This window comes from Natator depressus, chromosome 3, assembly GCF_965152275.1.
Source record: "Natator depressus isolate rNatDep1 chromosome 3, rNatDep2.hap1, whole genome shotgun sequence".
In the NCBI taxonomy this organism is placed as follows: Eukaryota; Metazoa; Chordata; order Testudines; family Cheloniidae; genus Natator; species Natator depressus.
Window position 1 is genome coordinate 159,378,215 of NC_134236.1, and position 22,318 is coordinate 159,400,532.

Here is a 22,318-nt window from a genome sequence, read left to right on the forward strand (position 1 = left end):
ACCTGCTAAAGACAGGGGAAAACCTTCAGAAGTGCTCTTCAAGAATTCTAAACTTCAGGTTGCATTATGCATCTATAAAATGTGTAAGGGGGGGTGGTGGAAGCTGATCCTGCTGAGTTGCAATAATGGTGGTTTACTTGCATTCTGACAGTTCTCTGGAGGGCATTGTCCTCTCTTCTTGCCAGAATAGTAATGGGATGTGGCAGTATCTGTGTTGTCAGAAATGGGATAATATCTCCATTTTTGCTTGTAAGTTGTTTTTTTTCTCTTGTTTAAATGTAAAATTGATTAAAGGAAAAAAGGAGGATAAATGTATAAGATTGTTAGACTTCATTTTTTAATGTTAGATTCTATAGTAATAGCTGTTGTTAATCTTTTAGTGAAACAGAGTTTCCACAAGCAAATTTAAATACAAAACAACTTGGATTCGTTGGAAAGATTACCCTTTCAGTGTGTCAAAACATTGAACTAAAATATGTATTTTAATAACAGGAACTTTGTAATTAGTCTTTGTCTGACAGTGTATTGCTATTCCTTTATAATCCTATTGTATATAACATCGAAAGTATTACCTTTGACTTTATTTGTATTACAGTTTTGGGGATCATTAAGTGTTTAGCAGGGTTCTGTTTGCCTCTAACTATTAACTAAGTGATTGTATAGCATCCTAAATTTCAATAATGTATTGCAGAAAAGCATTGAGTGAAAGTCTGGGAGTAAGAGTCAAAGAATTTAATTAAAACTCTGCAATTGGCCTAACTTAGAAACCACGGATGTATCTTTCATTTTGAGGATAAGAGAGTTTAATGTATGTAAACTTTGTTAAACTGCTTAATTTTAATTCTGTTGATGCTAGGTATTGATCTTTAGTAAAACTAATACAAGTCGCAACTGTCTTAAAGCAATTTTTTTTAACAGAGTGCTGCATTTACGATTTTGTGCACAACCTTGGAGACGTTATGCCAACTTTATTTTTAACACATTGTCACATTTCTTAGTACTGTAGGTAAACATAGACAGTGGTCTTTTAGGCAGATAATAGCATTCATATTTAAAAACTCTGATAGAATTAAAGTAAAATACAATAATTTGATCATAGTATTGATACAATTAACTTTGATACTTACGAAGAGAGATTTTTCCTCTACCCCAGCATAGCTTTTGTTTCGGATGTTAGTATAGATAATAGGTCAATCTGTAGTCAAATTTAGGGGTGTTTGGTCCAATTATTCTTTGAGTAATTGTGTTTGTTGGGTTCTTGTTGCACTATACCTTTCCAAACTCTTAACTGAAAACCCAGGTTTGATTTGCTATAAGATATTGTGCACCCCTGGTGTAGAGCAAGTGTTCTGTGAGTATAAAAGATGAACACCCATGTCAGTCTCTAAAGAGAGGTAGAACAAAGTGATGGCTGAAATAAAACTAGAGATTTGGAGGGTATGGATAAAATGGATGATTATAAAAGCATAGACGTGTATGGCTGAAAGGGACCTCGAGAGGTCATCAGTCCAGCTCCTCACTGACACAGGACCAAATCTATGTAGACCATCCCTGACAGGTGTTTGTCTAACCTGTTCTTAAAAACCTCTAGTGACAGGAATTCCACAACCTTCTTTGGAAGCTATTCCTATATTCAACTATACTTATAGTTAAAAAGTTTTTTGTAATATCTAACTGTGACAAAGTTCCTGCTCTACCTTGGTGGGTCTTCGCTTATTGGCGGATTTGCTTGCCTTGGAGCTTCACAGCAGCCCTCAGCTTGGCCGTGTTTCTGAATTCACAGTCCAGTTCGATGACTCCTGTGTCTGAGCAGGAGTTGGGAGGATTTAGGGGGAACCAGGGCCCACCCTCTACTCCGGGTTCCAGCCCAGGGCCCTGTGGAATGCAGCTGTCTAGAGTGCCTCCTGGAACAGCTGTGCGACAGCTACAACTCCCTGGTCTACTTCCCCATGGCCTCCTCCCAACACCTTCTTTACTCTCACCATAGGACCTTCCTCCTGGTGTCTGATAATGCTTGTACAACTCAGTCCTCCAACAGTCCGTATTCTCACTGTCAGCTCCTAGTGCCTCTTGCTCCCAGCTCCCCACATGCACACCACAAACTGAAGTGAGCGCCTTTTTTAAAACCCAGGTGCCCTGATTAGCCTGCCTTAATTGATTCTAGCAGCTTCTTGATTGGCTGCAGGCGTTCTAATCAGTCTGTCTTAATTGTCTCCAGAAGGTTCCTGATTGTTCTGGAACCTTCCCTGTTACCTTACCCAGGGAAAAGGGACCTACTTAAGCCTGGGGCTAATATATCTGTCTTCTATTACTCTCCTATAGCCATCTGACCCGACCCTGTCACATAACCTAAATCTCCCTTGATGCAAATTAAGCCAATTACTACCTGTCCTATCTTCAGTGGACATGGAAAACAATTGATCACCGTCCTCTTTGTAACAGCCTTTAACATGATTGAAGACTGTTAGGTCCCCCCCTTGGTCTTCTTTTCTCAAGACTAAACATGCCCATTTTTTAACTTTTCCTCATAGGTCAGGTGTTCTAAAGCTTTCATCCTTTTTTCTCTCTGTCTCCCCTCTGGACCCTCTCCAGTTTGTCCACATCTGTCTTAAAGTGTGATGCCCAAAATTGGACACTGTCGTTTAGCTGAGACCTTATCAGTGCCAAGTAGAGCGGGGAAATTACCTCCTGTGGTTTATACACAACACTCCTCCTAACCCACCCCAGTATGATATTTGCCTTTTCTGTCACTGCATCACATTGTTGATTCTTATGCAGTGTGTGATCCAGTATTACCACCAGATCCTTTTCAGCCGTACTACCACCTACCCAGTTATTTTCCATGTTGTAATAGTGCAGTTTTTTTCTCTTCTGAAGTGTAGTACTTTGCACTTGACTTGATTGAATTGCACTTTAAGTTCAGACCAATTCTCCGGTTTATCAAGGACACTTTGATTCTAATCCTGCCCTCCACAGTGCTTGCAACCCCTCCAAAATTGGTGTCATCAGCAAATTTTATAAACATACTCTTCACTCCATTATCCAAGTCATTAGAGAATGACTAGCAGGAAATGGATTTTTAAAGGCAGGAAGAAGCCATAAAGGGAAGATTTGGTAGTTCTAGTAGGGTTGATAAATGGATTATTGGGTGGTTTTTGTCACCTGTTAATGCCTTCCTTATCTTTGAGGCAGAATAGTTTTGTGCATGGGTTCATAAACTCCAAAGTTGCAAACAGGTCTGAGTTTGTTTCAATCATTTTCCTCTTTTTTTCTGGCTAGGTGGTGAGACAAGTCACTTAACTATTGTATGTTTTTCCTAGTGTAAAAGTAATATATTTAATGACTTCACAAGATGTTGATGTTTGTTTATGTAGCCCTTTGAAAACACACAGCTCTGTGTAAATGCAAATATTGTTATCTTTGAGTCCGTAGTCAGAAATGGATCCTTACTAGCACTCCAGGTTATCTATTTGTATTACTGTAGTGCCTGGGAGTCCTAATCATGGAGTAGGACCCTGTTGTGAAAGGTGCTGTACAAATCCAGAACAAAAAGATAGGCTGTGCCCCAGGTAGCTTGTATCTTATTTGATGGATATTAAGCAGTTAATTTATGAAAATAGGAATAACTAGTTTCTAGGACGGAGCTATGTGCTCTTAACTGAAACATATATGTTTACTGTGGTTTTGAAACTCTTGCGTATGCTCCTTGTTTAATAAATGCTTTTGAGCTACTCCCTCTAATATTTACTTCAGGAGGAATTTTAATGATCAATATTAAGTTATTTTGTTGTGTTGAGTATAATGCTTTGTTTTTATTTGTATGTCACACTTACTAAAACCTCTTGGTGATATAATAATCTCTTCTGTGCAAATAAAATCAGATAGCTGGAACAGCTCGTTTGTTTGGGGAAAATGAGATTGATGTTCTTATAATAACAGGTCCTCAGATCCTTCTGTTAGCTCAAAATCAAATTGATTTCACTGGCAAATCCTAACTTCCTGTCCCTGAAAATAATTTTGTTTTAGTGGAGGAAAATGTGAGAGAGGGGAGGTTTTCAGTTCATAAAAAGTGATTGTGAACTTTCCTTGAAATAGCTAAACAATTCACTATTGCTATTCTAAAACTCATACTTTCCCATCAGTCAACTTGCTATTTACCTTCAATCCATTCTTCCTTTGAAAAGCTATATTTCAGATTTTGATTTGAATAACAGACCCCTCAGAACCTATTTTACTGTGGGTGAGGATAGTTTAAATTAATGTTAGTGTTACTTAAGTTCGTGACTACTTAGCAGTTTTTAATTATTAAACGATTGCACTGTGAATTATATATATTTATACATCTATCTCAAAACACTTTTTCCAGAGAGTTCACTTTCCTGAACCAAAGTATTGCTGTATAAATCTTGCCTAGTTGACTGAGTTACAGCTATACTGTTTCCAGTAACAGTGAATTTTTTTTAATAACTCTTACTCTTTTTTGGTGAAAAAGAGAGCCTTATAAAATGTCTCTAATGATACATATTTGCTGAGAAAATTATAGTAATTACAAGAACATTTTTTGCATTTTAGATCATTCTAAAATATAAAGGATGAACGTTTTAGCTTTTCTTCTGGTTTCAGTAACATGAGTTCGCAGAATGAATGAACTACCAAATCTAGCGATTTATCATTCCTGCACTAAACTTGTGAAGATAATATGGTCTTGTGAACAGACTCCACAATGTGTTCTGCAAGTGATTATGGTCAATCAGTCATCCTGGCACTATTTTGCTTATGCCCCTCTTTCTTCAGTTGGTTTGAGCAAAATAGTGACACAATGATTGAGCAAACTTAATTTACTGGGAACAGATGTATCTTTTAAAAAAAATAGTAGTCATTTTGTCCCGATGATAGCACAGCGTGCAGAGAGAACCCATTTCAAAATGGCTAACTGCATTTGCTCTTTGGATGGTAGATTATTGTTTGAAGGTCATAATATAGCATTCTATAGGAAACATACCAGCCTCGTGAATTTTGTCTTTGAAATTTGTAGTGCAGCCAAATAATGCTTACTAAATATTTACAAAATAATATTGCATAGACATAACATAGCAATGTTGCTTGTCTGTTTTACCAGGTCAGCTCTTCCTGTGCTGCTTCTGTTTTTTGTTGGTTGTAACTCATATGGTGTATGCTTGAATTGCCACATGAAAGCAAAATTTGACTGAAGAGTACCATAGGTCATCCAGCTTTATGGCTCGGACTCTACCAAATTCATGGTCCATTTTGATCAAATTAACGGCCAGAGGATTTTTTAAATAATAAATTTCACGGTGTTGGAACCGTGGGTGTCCCAACCCAAAAGGTGGTTGTGGTGGAGGCGGGGGCTGCAAGGCTGTTGTAGGGGGGTCATGGTATTGCCACCCTTACTTCTGTGCTGCTGCTGGTGGCGGCACTGCTTCCAAACTGGACAGCTGGAGAGCAGCAGCTGCTGGCCAGGTGCCCAGCTCTAAAGGCAGGGCTGCCACCAGCAGCAGTGCAGAAGTAAGAGTGGCATAGTATGGTATTGCTACTGGCAGGAGCGCAGAAGTAAGGGTGACAATACCGTAGCATTCCACGCTCACTTCTGCCAGTGGTGCTGTTTTCACAGCTGAGCTTCCAGCCAGCAGCCATGGAGCTTCCTCCAGAAGGGGGAGGTTCGCAGAGGTGCGTCTGACCTGGTTCTGGGAGCAGCTCCTGCAGGGGGAGAGGAAGTCCCATCGCTCCCCGGCCAGAACTAGCAGCTGGAACCCGGTGCATGGTAGGAGCCCGCAGTCCTGCCCCTCACCTGCACTAGCCAGATTTCATGGGGGAGACCAGATTTCATAGTCCGTTATGCGTTTTTCATGGCCATGAATTTGGTAGGGCCCTCCTTATGGCAAATGTCTCTTGCTAAGAAGAGGAGGGAGTATTGTGCAGGGACTAGGATGAGAGACTCATGGATTCCAGTTCTCACTTTGATGCATATTGTTAGATAATGTGATGTCTTGGGTGACTCATTTAATCTTTGAACCTTCAGTTTATCCAGTTGACACCAGTCTCACAGGAGCTTGGAGTTTAATGTTTCCACAGCATTTTGAGATCTCTGAAAGGTGCTACAAGAGTTTGTATTTATTATGTAGCACTCTTTGCTTTCTAAATTTTTATTTAATCCCTTATTTGCTGTAGTATCTTTTCTGGTGCATCTACTTTACATGTGTTCTAGCTATGAAGTAGGCACCCATGCTGCTCCCCTCAACAGTTATGATTTAAAGATCGCTAAGATAGTGCACAATTTCTCCTTTCTGTGTTACTGAACCAACCCATAGCCCAATGTCCTGGATAGCTGATGCTGTACCTCTAACTTGACATCCTGTAAATACTGATCATTCAGAGCTCACGTTTGCCCTGGAGAGTTGTCCAGAGAAGAAGTGCAATAATTTATGATGTCAACACTCCTTTCATGGAAAGTTTCTATAATTTTCTGTCACTCTAATACTTCTGATATATTTTTAATAACAAATGCAATGTGAAAACACTGTTAATTGTTGGCAGTTTAGGAGACGTGTATGCATATGACAGTGCAATGGACCAAGTATAGATATGGGGAAAAATGCCACAATTGGCAGAAAACTGTACTTGGATGTGCTGCTGGTTGTCTGCATTGTAATCACTGCAAGTCATGGAATATTTTTCCCATTAGAGTCTTGTATGTACAACTACAGATATGAAAAGAAGGTATTAAAAAAGGAGTTTGGAATGTGTGATCACACAGTCTAGTAAACTACAATCACTTTAAATATTTTTAAAAGATACTTGTTTTTTTTAAAAATAATTTATTTTCCTATAGGGTTTTTATCAATAAAAACAGATTCACTAGCTGTACAGTAGTACTTCGATTCCCTTAGTTGAGAATAAAACTGTTTAAAACAGCCAAAAGCCTACACTTGGGGGTTTTTTTGTGCTCAGTCATTTAAAGAACAAAGTTAAATATAAATGTTTGACTTTTCTTTCATGAGAATACAGAAGCTGATAGTTAAAGTAATGCCCTCTGTGTGAGGTATCGTCCAAACACACACATTTAAATAAAAACTATCTTTGCCTCGAAGAGTTCACAATTATGAAAAAGTATGGGATAGAGGTAGAAAACATAAATTAGCTTTTAAAATAAATATCAGTATCTATTGTTTGTCTGGATATTAATTGGCTAATTTCTTGTAGGTATCTTGGTAGGATATCTTAGAATAATTTTAAATTTGATGGAGATTTTCAAAGTAGACTAGGAGATTTAGCCATCTCTTCCATTAATTTTAATGGAAGAGATGTCTAAATCCCCTAGATTGCTTTGAAAACCTCAACCTGTGAATTATCTTGTATGGTGGTCATTTAAAGCTTCTTGAAACAGGAGTTTGTGTAGAACTTTTTCAGATGTAAGGATTTGTTTGGTTTGGACTACACTAAAAAAAGTTAAGAATATTAATGCAAAGTCAAACACTCAAAAGTTAGGATATATCATTATCAAGGTTGCCTCTGGAACCTTAATTTGGTCCCCGATTAATATGCATTATGATATTGTCTTTAACTATGTGATCACAAACTATTTTTTTCCCACACAATCCCTTTCTGGAAAATTTCAGCCCAAATGCATAAAGTTTTTGACAACGTTAGGAATAACTGAAAACAGGGTTTTAAATGGGAAATGTTCAGCAACTCTAATAACAGTGCTACCAACCTTGCCTATTATGGTGTAGCCATAGCTATACCATAGTTCAGGTTATATTACAGGTTTCATCTCACAGGAGTGTCTTACCTTTTTATGGACCCCATTTGCAAGAAATTTGAAACACTCTGCAGTCTGTACTTTGCTTTACATGTTTCTTCTTCATGTGCCTATTTAGAAAATATCAGTTACTCATAGGTAATGTTTGTTTATAGAGCATTAAGGGGTAATGACTAGCAGCCACTGTGGATTTACCAAGAACAAGTCATGCCAAACCAGCTTGATTTCCTTCTTTGGTAGGTAATTGATTGGGTGGATGGGGTAATGTGGTGGGCATAATATACCTGGACTTCAACAAGGCTTTTGACACAGTCCCACATGACATTCTGATAAGTAAGCTGGAGAAGTGTGGGCTTTGCAGAACTACCATTAAGTGGATACATAATTGATTAAACAACTGTGAATAAAGAGTAACTATTATTGGAATGATGTAGGATTGGAGAGAGGTCTCACGTGGGGCTCCACAGGGATCTGTTCTGGGCCTGGTGTTTAAACATCTTTATTAATGACCTGGATGTAGGGGTAGAGAGTATACTGATCAAGTTTCAAGCCGGCCCCCGAGATCCTGCTGGGGAGTGGGGTCGGGGGCTGCACCACGCGGCTCGGCCCCTCGATCCCAGCACGGAGCACCCTCTTGCACCCCAAACCTCTCATCCCCAGCCCCACCCCAGAGTCCACACCCCCCAGCCGGAACCTGCATCCCTTCCCGCCCCCCTACCCCAGCCCAGATCCCCCTCCCGCCCTCCAAACCCCTTGATCCCAGCCCAGAGCACCCTCCTACACCCCAAACTCCTCATACCCAGCCCCACCCCAGAGCCCACACCCCCAACCAGAGCTCTCACCCCTCCAACACCCATCCCCAATTTTGTGAGCATTTATGACTCGCCATACAATTTCTATTCCCCAATGTGGCCCTCAGGCCAAAAAGTGTGCCCACCCCTGCTCTAGTGACTGGTCCAAAAATATCTATCAGTTACCTCTACCCGCTTCTGCTACAAAAATGTGAAGTGGAGATCTGAGGGTTCAGGGTTCAAATTCTGTTGCTCATCTCTCCGGAATGTTATAACTGCATGTGTTTCACACCAGTGAGAAGAATCTTTTAAACATTTTTAATATAAAAACTATGGTAATCACTAAATTATTTTGGCTAAACTATGTTATACAGGAGTTTCACCTTTTGTCATTTGTATCACATTTGGGTTTCAGGTGTTGAATATTGAGGCATGCTTCACGCAGGGATGGGAGACCAAGAGGGGGAAGGAGCAGAATAGGTAGATATGGTGCTGGAGTTCAGGCATACAGCCTTCTGACATAGCTATATCTGACCTCATCCAATTTCTAAGTCCATGAGAGGCTGCAGCATGTTATAGGAAGTGAGCAAACTTTTAAATACAGCAGGTTGCTCTTGGTATGTGTAGTTCAGTAACTTTTAAACAGGATGTGATGGGGTATGTAGACCCCATCCCTGGGTTGGTAAGGAGCAGGGCTTCTACTATGTGTATTCCTATCTACATTCCTGGGGAAGATGTGTGATAGGATGTGCAACCCTCATCCTGGGGTGGTAGGGTAAGTTTTAACCCTTTTGTCGTAGGAAAGGCCATACTGATTACAGAGGCATTTAAGAAGGGGCAGACATAGCAGGAAGTAAGGGGAGCAGATCTTTCTTAAGCTTTATGCAATGTAATGAGAGTACAGTTGAGATGTAATATATGTTCAAATTATGTAGTGTAATGAGTGCCTCAGGCTTTATGTGATGTAATGAGAGTTCCAGCCCTGGAACAAGATACACTATTTGAGAGCTCCTCACGGCTACTCTCTGCACTAGACCTAACAATGACAACAGTGCTGACGACCAAACCAGCTCCACTAACATCAGTGCCGGAACGATGCTCACTGGAACTGCAGTTTGTGGAGAGCTTTCTCCTGCTCCTTACTGGGCCACTCTTCCTCCCCCACCTTGACCGGGGAGCCATCATCTGACAGATAAGATTGGTACTCTGAAGACTTGGTACTGAGCCCCAGTGCAGAACTGGCAATAGATGGGTCTCCCACAGTCTGGCCAGCACCAGTACAACCTACCATTATGGCCATACTGGCTTTGAGGCCCACCATCCCACAGATTTTGGACTGGGGCTCCCTTCTAGATCTTGGCAAAAAGGAGGAAAAGTATGGTCACCAATGGTGGTGTTGGCTGGAGCACCCTCACCAGAAACAGGAGGAAACCTCCTGAAGATGCAGCAGAGGTAGTTAGGAAGACATTGCAACATTTCCTGCCTAAAGAATCCTGTTCATCCTCAGATGAAGCAATCACTGTGGCCTGACACCTGGCTGTTGATAACTTCTGGACTTTCCAGGGGCTATTGTCAGTTCCTCTGCACCCACAAGAATTGCTCTCCCAATCAGTGATTTCATTTTATACCCAAAAAAGAGTTTATGGCACACCCTGGCTTTGCTCCCCTTGACCTCAATGCATGTGAAAGAGTGCTACCGGGTCCCATCCAAGGCCTTCAAGCACATTTTATACACATCCACAGTTGAGGACTTGGCCTTTGAAGGTGTAGACTTATATATCACATTAATGGATGATGCACTACGTTCTCTGAGAAATTCTAGAGTGACAGTCAGATCCTTGGCCATGTATATCCCAGCACTATACCATAAGCTTTTCCAGTGCCACCTCAGAGACAGAGAATGCCATCTTTCTCTCCGTCAGCAGCCTCAGTATTCATGCAGAAATTGACCCTGCTATTCACATAGGAGCCTGCCACCATCTCTTCCATCATGCACTAACCTCCCTATGAAGAGCAGCAGGTTTGACAAGACAATCAGGAGCTACACCAAAACCACCTTGGAGCGGACCTCCAGAAACCAGCTTGCCCCTTTTCATCAGGCATGGATGCACACTGCAGCTGACAAATGGGTATTGAGCATTGTTGTCCGTGGCTATGCCATTCTGTTAGATTCCCTGCCTCCTACTGACCCTTTTTCCCCATCCCTATTCAGGGACCCTCCTCATGAGTCTTTTGCAAATGGAAGTGGCCTCATTACTTCATTAGGAGCTGTAGAACAGGTTTCAAGGTGTACAGAGGAAGAGGTTTGCACTCTTGATACTTAGTCATTCTGAAGAAGAAAAGGATTCTTTGTCCTCTCCTTGACCTAAGAAAGCTAAACAAATACATATGCCACCTCAGATTCAGGATGGCAATACTTTCCTCCATTATTCCGTCCCTTCAAGCTCAGGACTGGTTTGTGGCTCTCAACTTATAGAACACATACTTCCACATCGCCACCCACCCAACCCCCAGGAAATACTCAACATTCATAGTGGGGCCAAACCATTATCAGTACAAGATACCACCCTTCAGACTCTCCATGGTACTGAAAGTTTTTATAAAATGCCTACCCATAGGGGCAGCCCACCTAAGGAACCAGGGTGTGTACTGATACCCATATCTGAATGATTGGCTGATGGGAGGAAGATCACATCAGGAAGCTTCGATAGGCTTCAGCTGTGCCCTTCTAATGTTCACCTGGCTGGGACTCCCGGGATGAGAGACTGTTTCTCTTAGTTCACCATCATAGACAATAGAGTTCATAGGCGCCAGGAAAAATTCCACCATAGGAAGGGGATACTTTTACTTTAAGATTCCTTACTCTCTGGTTGTTACCAAATACTGTGACTTCACACCCACTGATGACAGTATGGACCTGCCTTATGTTGTTAAGCCATATGTGATGCTGCTTGCCACACTTTGCCTGAGACCTGAGGTCTGGCTCAGGTTGATCTACTCCCCCGTAAAGTATCACTGTGCAGTAGTAGTTTCATCCTTCCTCATGCAAAATTCCTTCTCACATGGCTTTGGAATTCCATTTGAATCAGTCAACTTCCTTGTGTCTTCTCAAGGCCACATTCCATGCAGACAGAGAAGAAACTCCACACCTTGGCCATATTCAGGGTTCTTCGATACTGTGCTGTACTGACAGGACCAAATCTTTCAGACCGTCCCCATGTCTGTTTATGTGCTGGCCAGTCTAAAGGTCATGCAATTTAATCCCAAAGACTTTCTAAATGGGATAATACATTGTATCTCTGTGCTACCAGCTACCTGGTGTATGTCTCCCACTGTTAAAGCTCACTCCACCAGAGCTCAAGCAGCATCCCAGTAATGCTTCTGCAATGTGCAGTATCTGAAATCTGCAAAGTTACTATGTGAAGCAGTCCAGTCATGTTTGTTAAGCATTATACACAGAACCTGGCTGCAAGGTCAGATGCCAGGTTTGGGAGACCTTCATTCTATCATCAACTAATGCAGCTGATACTCCTCATGCTCTGCATCCTCAAGAGCAGTGGTTCCCAAACTTCAACGGTCTGCGAACCCCCTCCTAAAAATGAATATTTCCAGGGATTTTCTCCCTTACTTGAGCATAAAATATAGAAGCAGTGATCTTGGAAATAATTTAATTTTTTTGACACACGCTTATTACACACTATTATTACATTATTATTTATTACATTATTTATTTTATTACATTATGAAAACGGCAACACTCTTCCAAGATTTCACTGTTGTAGCTCATATCCCTTTGATTAAGCCTTCTATATGTTTCATCAAGGAGTACCAGACGTGAAACAGCATGAAGGTATTTAAGAAGCCAACTCAAATAAATAAAGAATTCCTCCCACAAGCATTTGGGTCTTGAGCAGTCCAGGCAAACAACGCATGACTACAACATAGCTTAAATGTGTTCTGACAGGAAGTCATGGTCACGGGGGTCGGACTGCCGACCCCCGCGCCTGGGGTCCCTAGGGACAGTTCTGTCCGCCATTGTAGAATTTTTTTTCTCTGAGAACCCCCTGATATATTTCACAAACCCCCAGGGGTTCACAGTTGGGAACCACTGCTATACACACTGACACATACTCAAAGAGGACAGTTACTTATCCTACAGTAACTGTGATTGTCAGAGATGTTTAGTCAGTGTGGATCCCAAGACCCTCACTCCATTCCCACTTCTGGAGTCCTCAGCTAACATGGGCTTTGAATTTTGAGGGAGGGTCTACCTACAAAAGTAGGATCCATATCTCAAAGAACCACAGTTACTGTAAGGTAAGTAACTGTTCTTTTCTATGCCTTTAAGGCTTTGTGTTGGTGGAGTGGATCCTGATGCAACGTTATCTGTAATTAAACATAGCTTTTTGTTAATAAATAAATGGTTGGTCTTCTTTCTTGATAGAAGTTTGTGTACAGGAAATGTAATCCACGTTGACTATGAAGAAACCATTTATGTATATCACAAGGAGAGAAATGGAAAGACATTATGTAGTCCCTATGTTTTATGTATGGTATTTTTTCCCCTCAATTTTTTCCAGTTTACACTGGCAAAAACAGCATACAGTTCCACTTAGAATTGTGGTTTTCATGCAACTTTTGTCAGACAGGCAGTCACCTTTTGGATTCAGGTCATTTAGCTCTTGGAAATGAGCTGTCTTTCGCATTGTAATGCAGTCAAGGTTGTCATGGAGTAGTTCTTGAAGGAAATATAGGGCTGCATGAGAAGAAAAAGCCTTAGATGTACTGTCAATATTTTTATGTCAAGACAAAAAACATATATTTGGACGAGACTGGGTTTTTGGACAACAGTTGGATATGATTTTCTTATAGATGACACAGAATTCAAGTACTTGAACCAGTTAATTTTCACCTGATGCCAATATTTGCTATCAGTGTAAACAAATCCCTTTAGTGCTGACTGTTACCTGTTCAGAAAAACAAGTGCTTTTAACATTGTGAAGTCTTAATAGGTTAGGAGTGGAGAGATGAAGATATTGCAAGTACAGGTAATCCAAATGGATTAATTCTAAATTATTGTGTGGAAATAATTTCCCATACCAGAAATAAACTCACATCAGGATGCCCTGGAGGGCAACCTGAAACGTGAAAGTTAAATGAAAAAAGACATCTTCTCAGGAAAACTGTAGATGCAGTTCAGAAGTTGCACTAGTTCGTGTACTGAGCTGTTACTTAGATTTTTTTTTTTTTTTTATTATGGTATTCATAAGGCACTAAGGAAGGACAGGAATACCCTCCTCTATAAATACTATACTGGGTTTTCTGCTGTAGTAGTAGAGCTGGCATCAGGTACTTTTTAAAAAACCTCAGGCTAGAGCAAAATGTTTTTTAAAAAACTGTAGTAATAAACACATTTTCAGACCCCAGAAAAACATTTGACTCTTATAGAACCAATGCTGCTGCCTTCTTGTGTAAACGTTCCATCTTCTAGGTGTCAGATGCATTCTTTAAACAAAACAGTGTTCAGTTTGCACCAGATATTCAGCAAATATCCTGTTGTGCTGCCTCAACATAACCAGACAGTTTTTTAATATTTCTGGCTAGGTTTTTTTGTTTAATTTTGTGACTTTTTTTAAATATCAAAATATAAAAGTGAATGTATCTCATTGAAATTTTCCTTCTCTTACTGTTTTTGCAGAATCTAGATATGAAATTACACTTTTTAAAAAGTAAGAGTAAGGAATGAAAACATTTGTCCACTGTATGTTTTCAACGTGGGCTTTCTGTGCTATCTTCTCCTGTCCTACACACTTTATTCCAGGTGTTTATTCCTCTTTATTTAGGTGCTGATACACTATCTAAACAATTGCCCTGTTCTTTTAAGGTCGTGGTAAATCTCTTCAGAGGCATCCGTTTTTCTATATCATTGTACAAAATCCTCTTTTAGAGAAACAGTATATTTATCACAAGATATTGTTCTCCAAATTTGTACATACACTTCACTGGTTATTTTTCAAATAGAGATTGTAAGTGCTTAAAGCTTTTTGCTTTTTTTTATGTCCTTTAAAATGATCAGGACGTAAAACAGATGTTCAACATTTGAAATGCCTTTTGAGTTTTTAGGAGAAATAAGCAAATCTAGCTTGTTCAGTTATTTTGCAGAATTGAAATCCATAAAAATGCCTAATCAATAATTTAAAAAATTAAATAAAAAATTAATTCCAGCCCATCCCTATTTTCCCCATACATTTTATGCATGCACCAGAGTGCATACTTGATGTATGCAATGATTGCCTTCTGACTGGAGCTTCCCCCCTGGTCACAATTCCTTACACTATAGTCACCCAAAGCTTTCCTCAATCTGCTAATATTTCTTTATTCTAAAAAGTGTTATGCCCATTTTCCAGCAGAATCATAGTTGCATCAGTGCTACCAGCGATGTAAGCCCAGTGGTAGAGCCAGGTGCATGTACTGCATCAAGTCAACTAACCCTGCTCAGTCACACACTTTGAGTCACTGAAAGTCTCCTCCTCCCCCCTCCCTCCCCCTTTGGCTTGTACCCTTCTTGTTTATACTTTTTAGGTCCCTTTGTTTAGGTGTGAACATCCTTGATTACCACTTTAGACCGGAAGTCATCGCCTATCAGTATATGGACAACCATATTTTCTCAATCACAACACAATTGAGTAAGCTTTTACTCTGAATTCTTTTTATGTTTTTAATATTTTTTTTAAACTAATGTATGTATAATTTTAATTGAGTTCTGGACCCTCAGTATGTTTTTGACATGGACCAGATCAAAAGATGTTTGCTCACATTAAAGCGTGAATATACAATAATACAGCATCTAAGTGTCTGCTACTGCCTTCCATAACATGCACATGTATTTCTTCCCTATTGAATAAGGTCTGTTAACATTTACATAGCTTTTCTTGTCTCTGACTTGGTTAGCCTCTTTCCCCAGGGCCCTAGGCAATCTGTTTTCCCTTGCTTAGTTGATAGTTTAGAGAACAGCATACCCACACAGTCTAATATCCCTTTGCTATTTTTATATTTCATATCAAATGTTTTTTCTCTTGGATGATACCTAGTCTGTCACATTTCAAAAACTCAGTTGGATATCCAACTGGTAAACAATACGTTGTATCCTTTGAGACATGTCTAAGGAATTATATTGTACTCTTTGTACTTTTAGCCACAGAGTGTATCTGCTTATGATGCAAATAAGGCTTTTTTGGGTGTGTGTGGTTTTTTTTTTTTTTTTTTTTTTTAAATGGTGGAATTGGGAGTCACACTGTGACTAGGTATGACTGCCATACAAAAGTCAAAATCAAAACAATTCCTTATTTGGCTCAAAATAGGAAATATTTGAGGATATTTGGGAAAACATGGAACACTTTTTTTTATAAATAGGTCAGTCATCTCATTTATAATGGAACACAATTTGAGGTATACCAAGCAATTCCTAAGATCATTACATATTAAATACATAATTTTACATTTCTACTTAAGTGGGAGCTATAGTGAACATCCACATATTATATAATATTTATTAATCTCTTATAAACTCAATTTAATGTAAGAACAAGTACAGAGTAAACAGTGAAAGCTGAGAGACAGGTCTTTCAGGACATTCCCTTGGTTTGAGGAAGGATGTGAATGAAAACCAACTCCTACATAGATTTTGTCCCTGATAGAGAACTTAGAAAAATTGAGACCACAGAGTAAAACTAGGTATTTAGTGCACTATATTTAAGTGGACACACTGACTATCTAGCTTTAAAAATAAAAGTTATGAGTGGTTTAAGATAGTACTTTGAATCCTATTGCTAAATTTTGTGGTTTTACAATGACACTTTCCTATTTTAAAAATTCTAATCACTTCTATTGCTATGTGAGACCCACACATACAAAAGAAGAAATGGACTGACTATACAGAGCAGTCAGTGAAAATTACTAGATATGAAGTGTTGCCAAATGTACAAAGCAAACTGACTTTTTTTCACTAATCACTTTATACAGTAATCTTAGGTGTTAATTTTTCTTAAAACTTACTGTTAAAAGTAATGTACTTTTAAAGTTGTCTGTGTCCCTTGAAAGTGACAATTCTGAGCTCCGGCTGCAAATTCAGAGTTTAAGATAAATGTGTTAGACATAATTAGTAAAAAAATTTACATTCGGTCCAAGGAATTTACATTTGATCTGAGATGACAAGCTAAAATGTGGAAAGTAAATTTCAGTGCAACTTGAGGAACAAATATTTGTCTTCATACTGTCAGTATGGTGATAAGCTTCTGATGTTTTTTCTCTCCTGTTTTTCGTTTCCAGTGTTCTTTTTAGGTGAGTTTTTGAATTCTTTGAGTCTTTTCCCCTTTTCCCAACAGTGTTTGTTTATTGTCTCAGAGAATCTCAAATTTGTGAGCCTATTCAAAGCTTACTGAATACATGTGTTTAGTGTTAAGTCTCATCATATGTAAAAACTTTATTTTTGCATTCCAGTTGAACTTTCATCCATTTCAAATAAATCTGTTCTGGGAATACATAAAATAATTTGTTGCAGTTTTCATTTGCTATATTGTGTTATGGAGCTTGTTTTGTTTTGCTAGGAAGAAAAAAAAAATAGGTAACTCCATGTGTTCTCTGTCCTCCTTTCCTGTGCCGTTTTGTAATTTGAAAGTTGAACTACATTCACTTCTAATCTTCACTCACAGGTCCAACATTGCCTCGACAGAATTCACAACTCCCCCCACAAGTGCAAAATGGCCCATCACAAGAAGAGTTGGAAATCCAGAGAAGGTAAGATTTTTAGCGAACAAGGGTACATTAATGGCGTATTTACCTGGTTTTGATACTCAGCTATGGAGAGAGATACCAATAGATCTTAATTTTACATTGTAATAGCAATGACCTAGATTTATTGTGCATTAACTGTACCATGTAGATTTAATATTGAAAAGTAAAATGTGTGTTCCTTGAAATAATTTACCTGAACATTTTTCAACAAGCTTTACAATCCTCTGACTCGAAATATAATATTATTCGTTATTTGACTTGGTTCTTTTGTCTTAACTCCCAAATGGTGCCCCATTGCTTTCTTTCTCATGAAGCTTCTTTCATAAGGGAAAAGACTGGGCCCATCTTGTAGTTCCTTTCTCCTGTCAGTTCGTCCTGTGGGAGAACCCTCATCTGTGCTTCTCAAGTAGTCCTGGGAAACTGTCTTCAGCTGGGGTAGCTTCTTTCGTTGAGCCTACTTAATAAACACAGTCCCACCCCTTGCAGACTCTTACTTCTAAGTCTGTGCAAACATAGCAATGCCTTCCCTCCAATTGGTCTCTTGCACCAGTAATTACTGTAACAAGATTTCCTGGCTCCTACCTCAGAGCCTGAGCCCTCAAGGACTGTCCTCTTGTCCATTTAGTTTTCGGAACAATTTCTTTCACCAGTACCTCCCGTGGCAGTCCGTTGGGAGCACCAGCCCAGGCATTTAGCTTCGTGGAGTACGTTGCAGTCCCCTTTCTGGATTCCTGCTGCCCTCTTCTCTCAGGGTCAGCTAATTAAGTTCCACCTCTTTCCTCGGGTGCAGGTGGTAGTCTGACTAGGTAGCCATGCCAGCTCCAGGCATTCTGATCCAGAGGATTGTTATCCCTTATTCCTTCACACACAGTTACATTCTTTAAAGGCTCTATATTCCCAATATCAGTTAGAAGACTTTTTAGAAAAATGAATGCTCAAAGTCTCCTAATGCTCAATTGGTTCATTATAATTCACTGATGTACCCAGTACTTACGTTGCAGTACAGTTTCAACCATTCATAAAAATAAGAGCCTATTCTTAAATCTAACTTTTTTAGTATTTACAGCCATTTAAATTTTTTATTTACACAAAGTAAATCATTTTCTAATTAGTATAATCTGCTGGTAACTTTAGTCTTACAAACTTTTTAATTGAAGTTCACATTTTGATAAATTCACTTTTTAAAATAGTACCACAATAACCCAGCAGCTTAAATGGCATCAGAGACCTTCCAGGCACGTTTGCTGAAGATGTCATCAAGAGCCAATCTGTTAAAGGAGGCATAGAACAGAAATGTAATAATGTTGACAAAGGGAAATATATTAGCTGTGTCGGAAATTCCACCTTCAAGGGCTTATCTATATTATGGTGTTTTTATTTCATTTTCCCCACCAGTGCAACTACATTGGTATGAAAAACAAGCAACTTGTGGTGGTACAGCTTACCCTTTCCAAATCATTTCTTACACTGTTGCAGCTATACCAGTGTGAAAACCTAGTGCAGATAAATATTTGGTCAGGGATCCACCAGTCTGGACAACATAGACCTTCCTGGCATTGGCCAGTCACTAAGGTAGTGATTACCAGTAGGAATATTGGGAGAATTCAGTACCACAACTTTCAACCAGACTGATTTAATTCTCCAGTCCAAGTCTCTGTTTTTAAATACTGTACCTTCATTCTTGAACTTTAGATATCTCTGCCTATTAACATTCTCTGTCAGTCAGTAAAGAGTGACAGGGAGGGCACTTTCTCCATAGAAAGAAGTAAAGGATTAAAATGCAATGGGGAGTTAATAGCCCCCTTTCTGGTTGTGATCCCTCTCAGGCAGAGGTAGTCAATAGGCAGACCGCAAAGATGCTTTTGAGTGGACTGCAAGGACAGAGGAGATGTGTGGGCAAGGCATGTGGGCTCACTTGTTCTCTTTCCCTCCCAGGGAAAATATTGACAACAGGGTACAATATTTCCTAACCTTTCCAGTTCGGGGTATGCCTTGTATAACTTTTTTCTTAAACCAAAATAGTGTTTTTCAGTGGAATTTAGGAAAAAAGTTAAATGTTAAATCTTCAATATCAAGTAATTACTAATAAAATACCAATTTAACACTTACGGATTTAATTCTAGTCTTGTTTTTTTGCATGCATCTTATGTATGAAGTAGTGAACAGAAACAGATAGATAGTTCTAGTTAAAAAACTAGAAGAGGAGTTCAATTCTATTTATTGTACTCTTCTTGTTTGTGTCTAACTTATTTCCATTTTCAAGTTTGGTGCCTTGTGGACTTTTTTTTTTTAAAGAACTTTCAGTGTGTGTTTACTTATACGCTGATGGCTTTACTATCTGCAGCAAAAAGGGCTGGAAAAGCATTGCATTTTGGTCACTTTTCCACAGAGGCAGCTTTAGTGTGGGTTCAGGGATTCAGCTGCATCCAAAGAAATCATGAAACCAAAGGTACCAGACCTGAGTGGCACTGCGATCATTTATGCTGGGTTCCAATTCCACTCACTCAAATTTGGCCCAGCTGCCCCTCGATCATGATAGAGGGCAGCCGGGCCAAACCCGAGTAATGCTGTGTACCCGTGTGCCAGGTTGCAATGCCAGCAGGCTCACTCTCCAGCCCTTTCCCTCCACACTGAGCTCAGATGAGGGTGCTGCTGTGGGTGGTCAGTGCCCCCTCAACTCAAAACTTATGTCCAAGAAGAGTCCACTTATTGAATCGGAAGACTATACCTACCCTTGCTTTTTTCAATGATTTCAAGATAATTTTGAAAACTCATAATTTTGTGAAATATTTGACTAGAATGTGTAATTCTAAATCCTTCTGCAGTTTTTCTTTAGTAAATACATTATTTAAACTGAATATAATTGTTAACTTTAAACTTGAGGTGTACAGTTGTTTGTGTTAACATCTTTTAAATTCCCACAGACTTTCTTGTCATAATAAAAAGCCACCAAAATATTCAGGAAAAGTCTTTTGTATAATTGAGGGAACAATGAACATTTAAGAAAGGTGTTCTACGTCAGTAGTTCTCAAACTTTTGTACTGGTGATCCCCTTCACATAGCAAGCCTCTGTGTGCAGCCCCCCATATAAATTAAGATAAAAACACTTTTTAAAAATATATTTAACACCATTATAAATACTGGATGCAAAGCGGGGTTTGGGGTGGAGACTGACAGCTCACGACCCCCCATGTAATAACCTCATGACTCCCTGAGGGGTTCCGACCCCCAGTCTGAGAACCCCTGTTCTGCATGCATTTTGAATGTATCAAGATATGTACACTACAGTGCTTGTAGTGTAGACACTTGCTACACTGACAGAAGGGGTTTTTCTGCCACTGTAGTAAATCCACCCCCTCAAGAGAACTTAGCAGTTTCTTTACCAGGACTTAGGTTGGCTTAACTACATCTCTCAGGGGTGTGACTTCTTACACCCCTGAGTGACATAGCTAGGTTGACCTAAACTTTTAGGCATAGACCAGACTTACAAATGTCCAGCACTTCCAGCCTCTCTAAAACCTCCCTCCCAATCTGCAGGTCCACCATTTGGATGGACAGTTTACCAAAGGTTTTCTATGACAAAGGTGGTCATTAAAGAGCACATGGTAAATTTGCAGAAGAATAAGGGTGCTAGTCCCAGAGGCCTGTCCTAGTTGGATAATGAAACTTTGCCTACCTAAATTCACCCTAGAGTTTGTGTTTTAATCTGCTATAGTATAATTCAAATGGTCTTCAACTGCTGTGTAATGCTGCTATGAGCTATTGCTGTTCCTTACCCCAGAGATAGTTGAATTCCACTGTGGGTTAATTATATGTATTTGAGATAGAGGCAGAGGTGAAAGTAAGCCTTTACGGCATACTGGTAAGAAAGTGGCCACTGGTACAGGCCAGTACACAGTTGATGTTAGAGGGATGCCTTTAAATCGCTGCTGGAGCCCGGGGCACATGGCTGGGCAGTGCTGAAGGGCTGGCTGGGGGAGTCTGGCCCCAGCCCTGACCCTTCTGCCTGAGGCCGCCTATCCCCCAACCCCTTGCCCAGGACCCCAGCCGTCCTGCGTACGTAAGTCCTTTAAGTTATTTTCAACCATGGATAGGAAAAATGGCATATTTAAGAATTTTCAGCCAAGAGCTATATAAATGTCTCAGATTGACTTCCCGTCTACAAATAACAAGAGAAGGTTTCTCTCGCAAATCTTTAATCAAAAAATTATATAACCAGATTTATTAATCATAGGTGTACTTCTTAATACCTGCTGTTCACTTCAGTTAGGAGTATTAAGATTCCTTTTTGTGCTTTTATACTACACTGGGCTACAACAACCAACATTTTACCTATTGAATTCCAAAGCAGAACTAGTGAAGATGTTATCTCTAGTCAGGCAGCTGTTCAGCCTTTCTTTGCATTGATTTGAAAGGACAGAATTAGCAGATACATTTTAGTGCTCAAGAATTGAGGATGCTAAACACCTGGCAAGATTGGGCCATTAGTGACTGAGATTAAAACTGTTCAAGGTGAAAGAACATATTTTAGTAATGTGAAACATTTGGATGAGCTACAAAATAAAAAGTATTAAAGAATTTTAATTACATATGTATACTGAATGTTTTCTCTTTGGTGTATAATAGATTTATAATCTCATCCTCTTAATAAGGCTCAAATGCTTTTAAATTCTTTTACTTTAAACTGTGTACTTGATACTGCTGACCTAATGGATCTGTACCGAAATTATAGATTATTACATCGTTAAATGTGCAATAAAGTAAGTCACTAGCACCAAACATGTACTCCAAAACATTTTACGAGTCATTTTTATAAGACTATAGTTACACATCATGCAGTCAAATCAATATTTAAATACTTTGTCTGGCCATTTGACATCTTACTCTTCCAATTTGCTAGTGCTATCTTCATTTTGTTTATTGAAGTTTTTCTAAAACATTAGCACATAACAGT

At 39.4% G+C, this 22,318-nt stretch overlaps 1 protein-coding gene across 10 annotated transcripts in view; it reads left to right on the top strand.

Moving 5' to 3' along the window:
• Window positions 1–22,318, top strand: part of ENAH (ENAH actin regulator) — a 140,618-nt gene that overhangs the window by 72,746 nt on the left and 45,554 nt on the right. For all 10 annotated transcript variants that reach the window (XM_074949179.1, XM_074949181.1, XM_074949180.1 and 7 more), the window contains exon 4: window positions 17,283–17,367. In XM_074949179.1, the coding sequence (XP_074805280.1) occupies window positions 17,283–17,367 (85 nt within the window). The remainder of the gene's footprint in view (window positions 1–17,282; window positions 17,368–22,318) is intronic.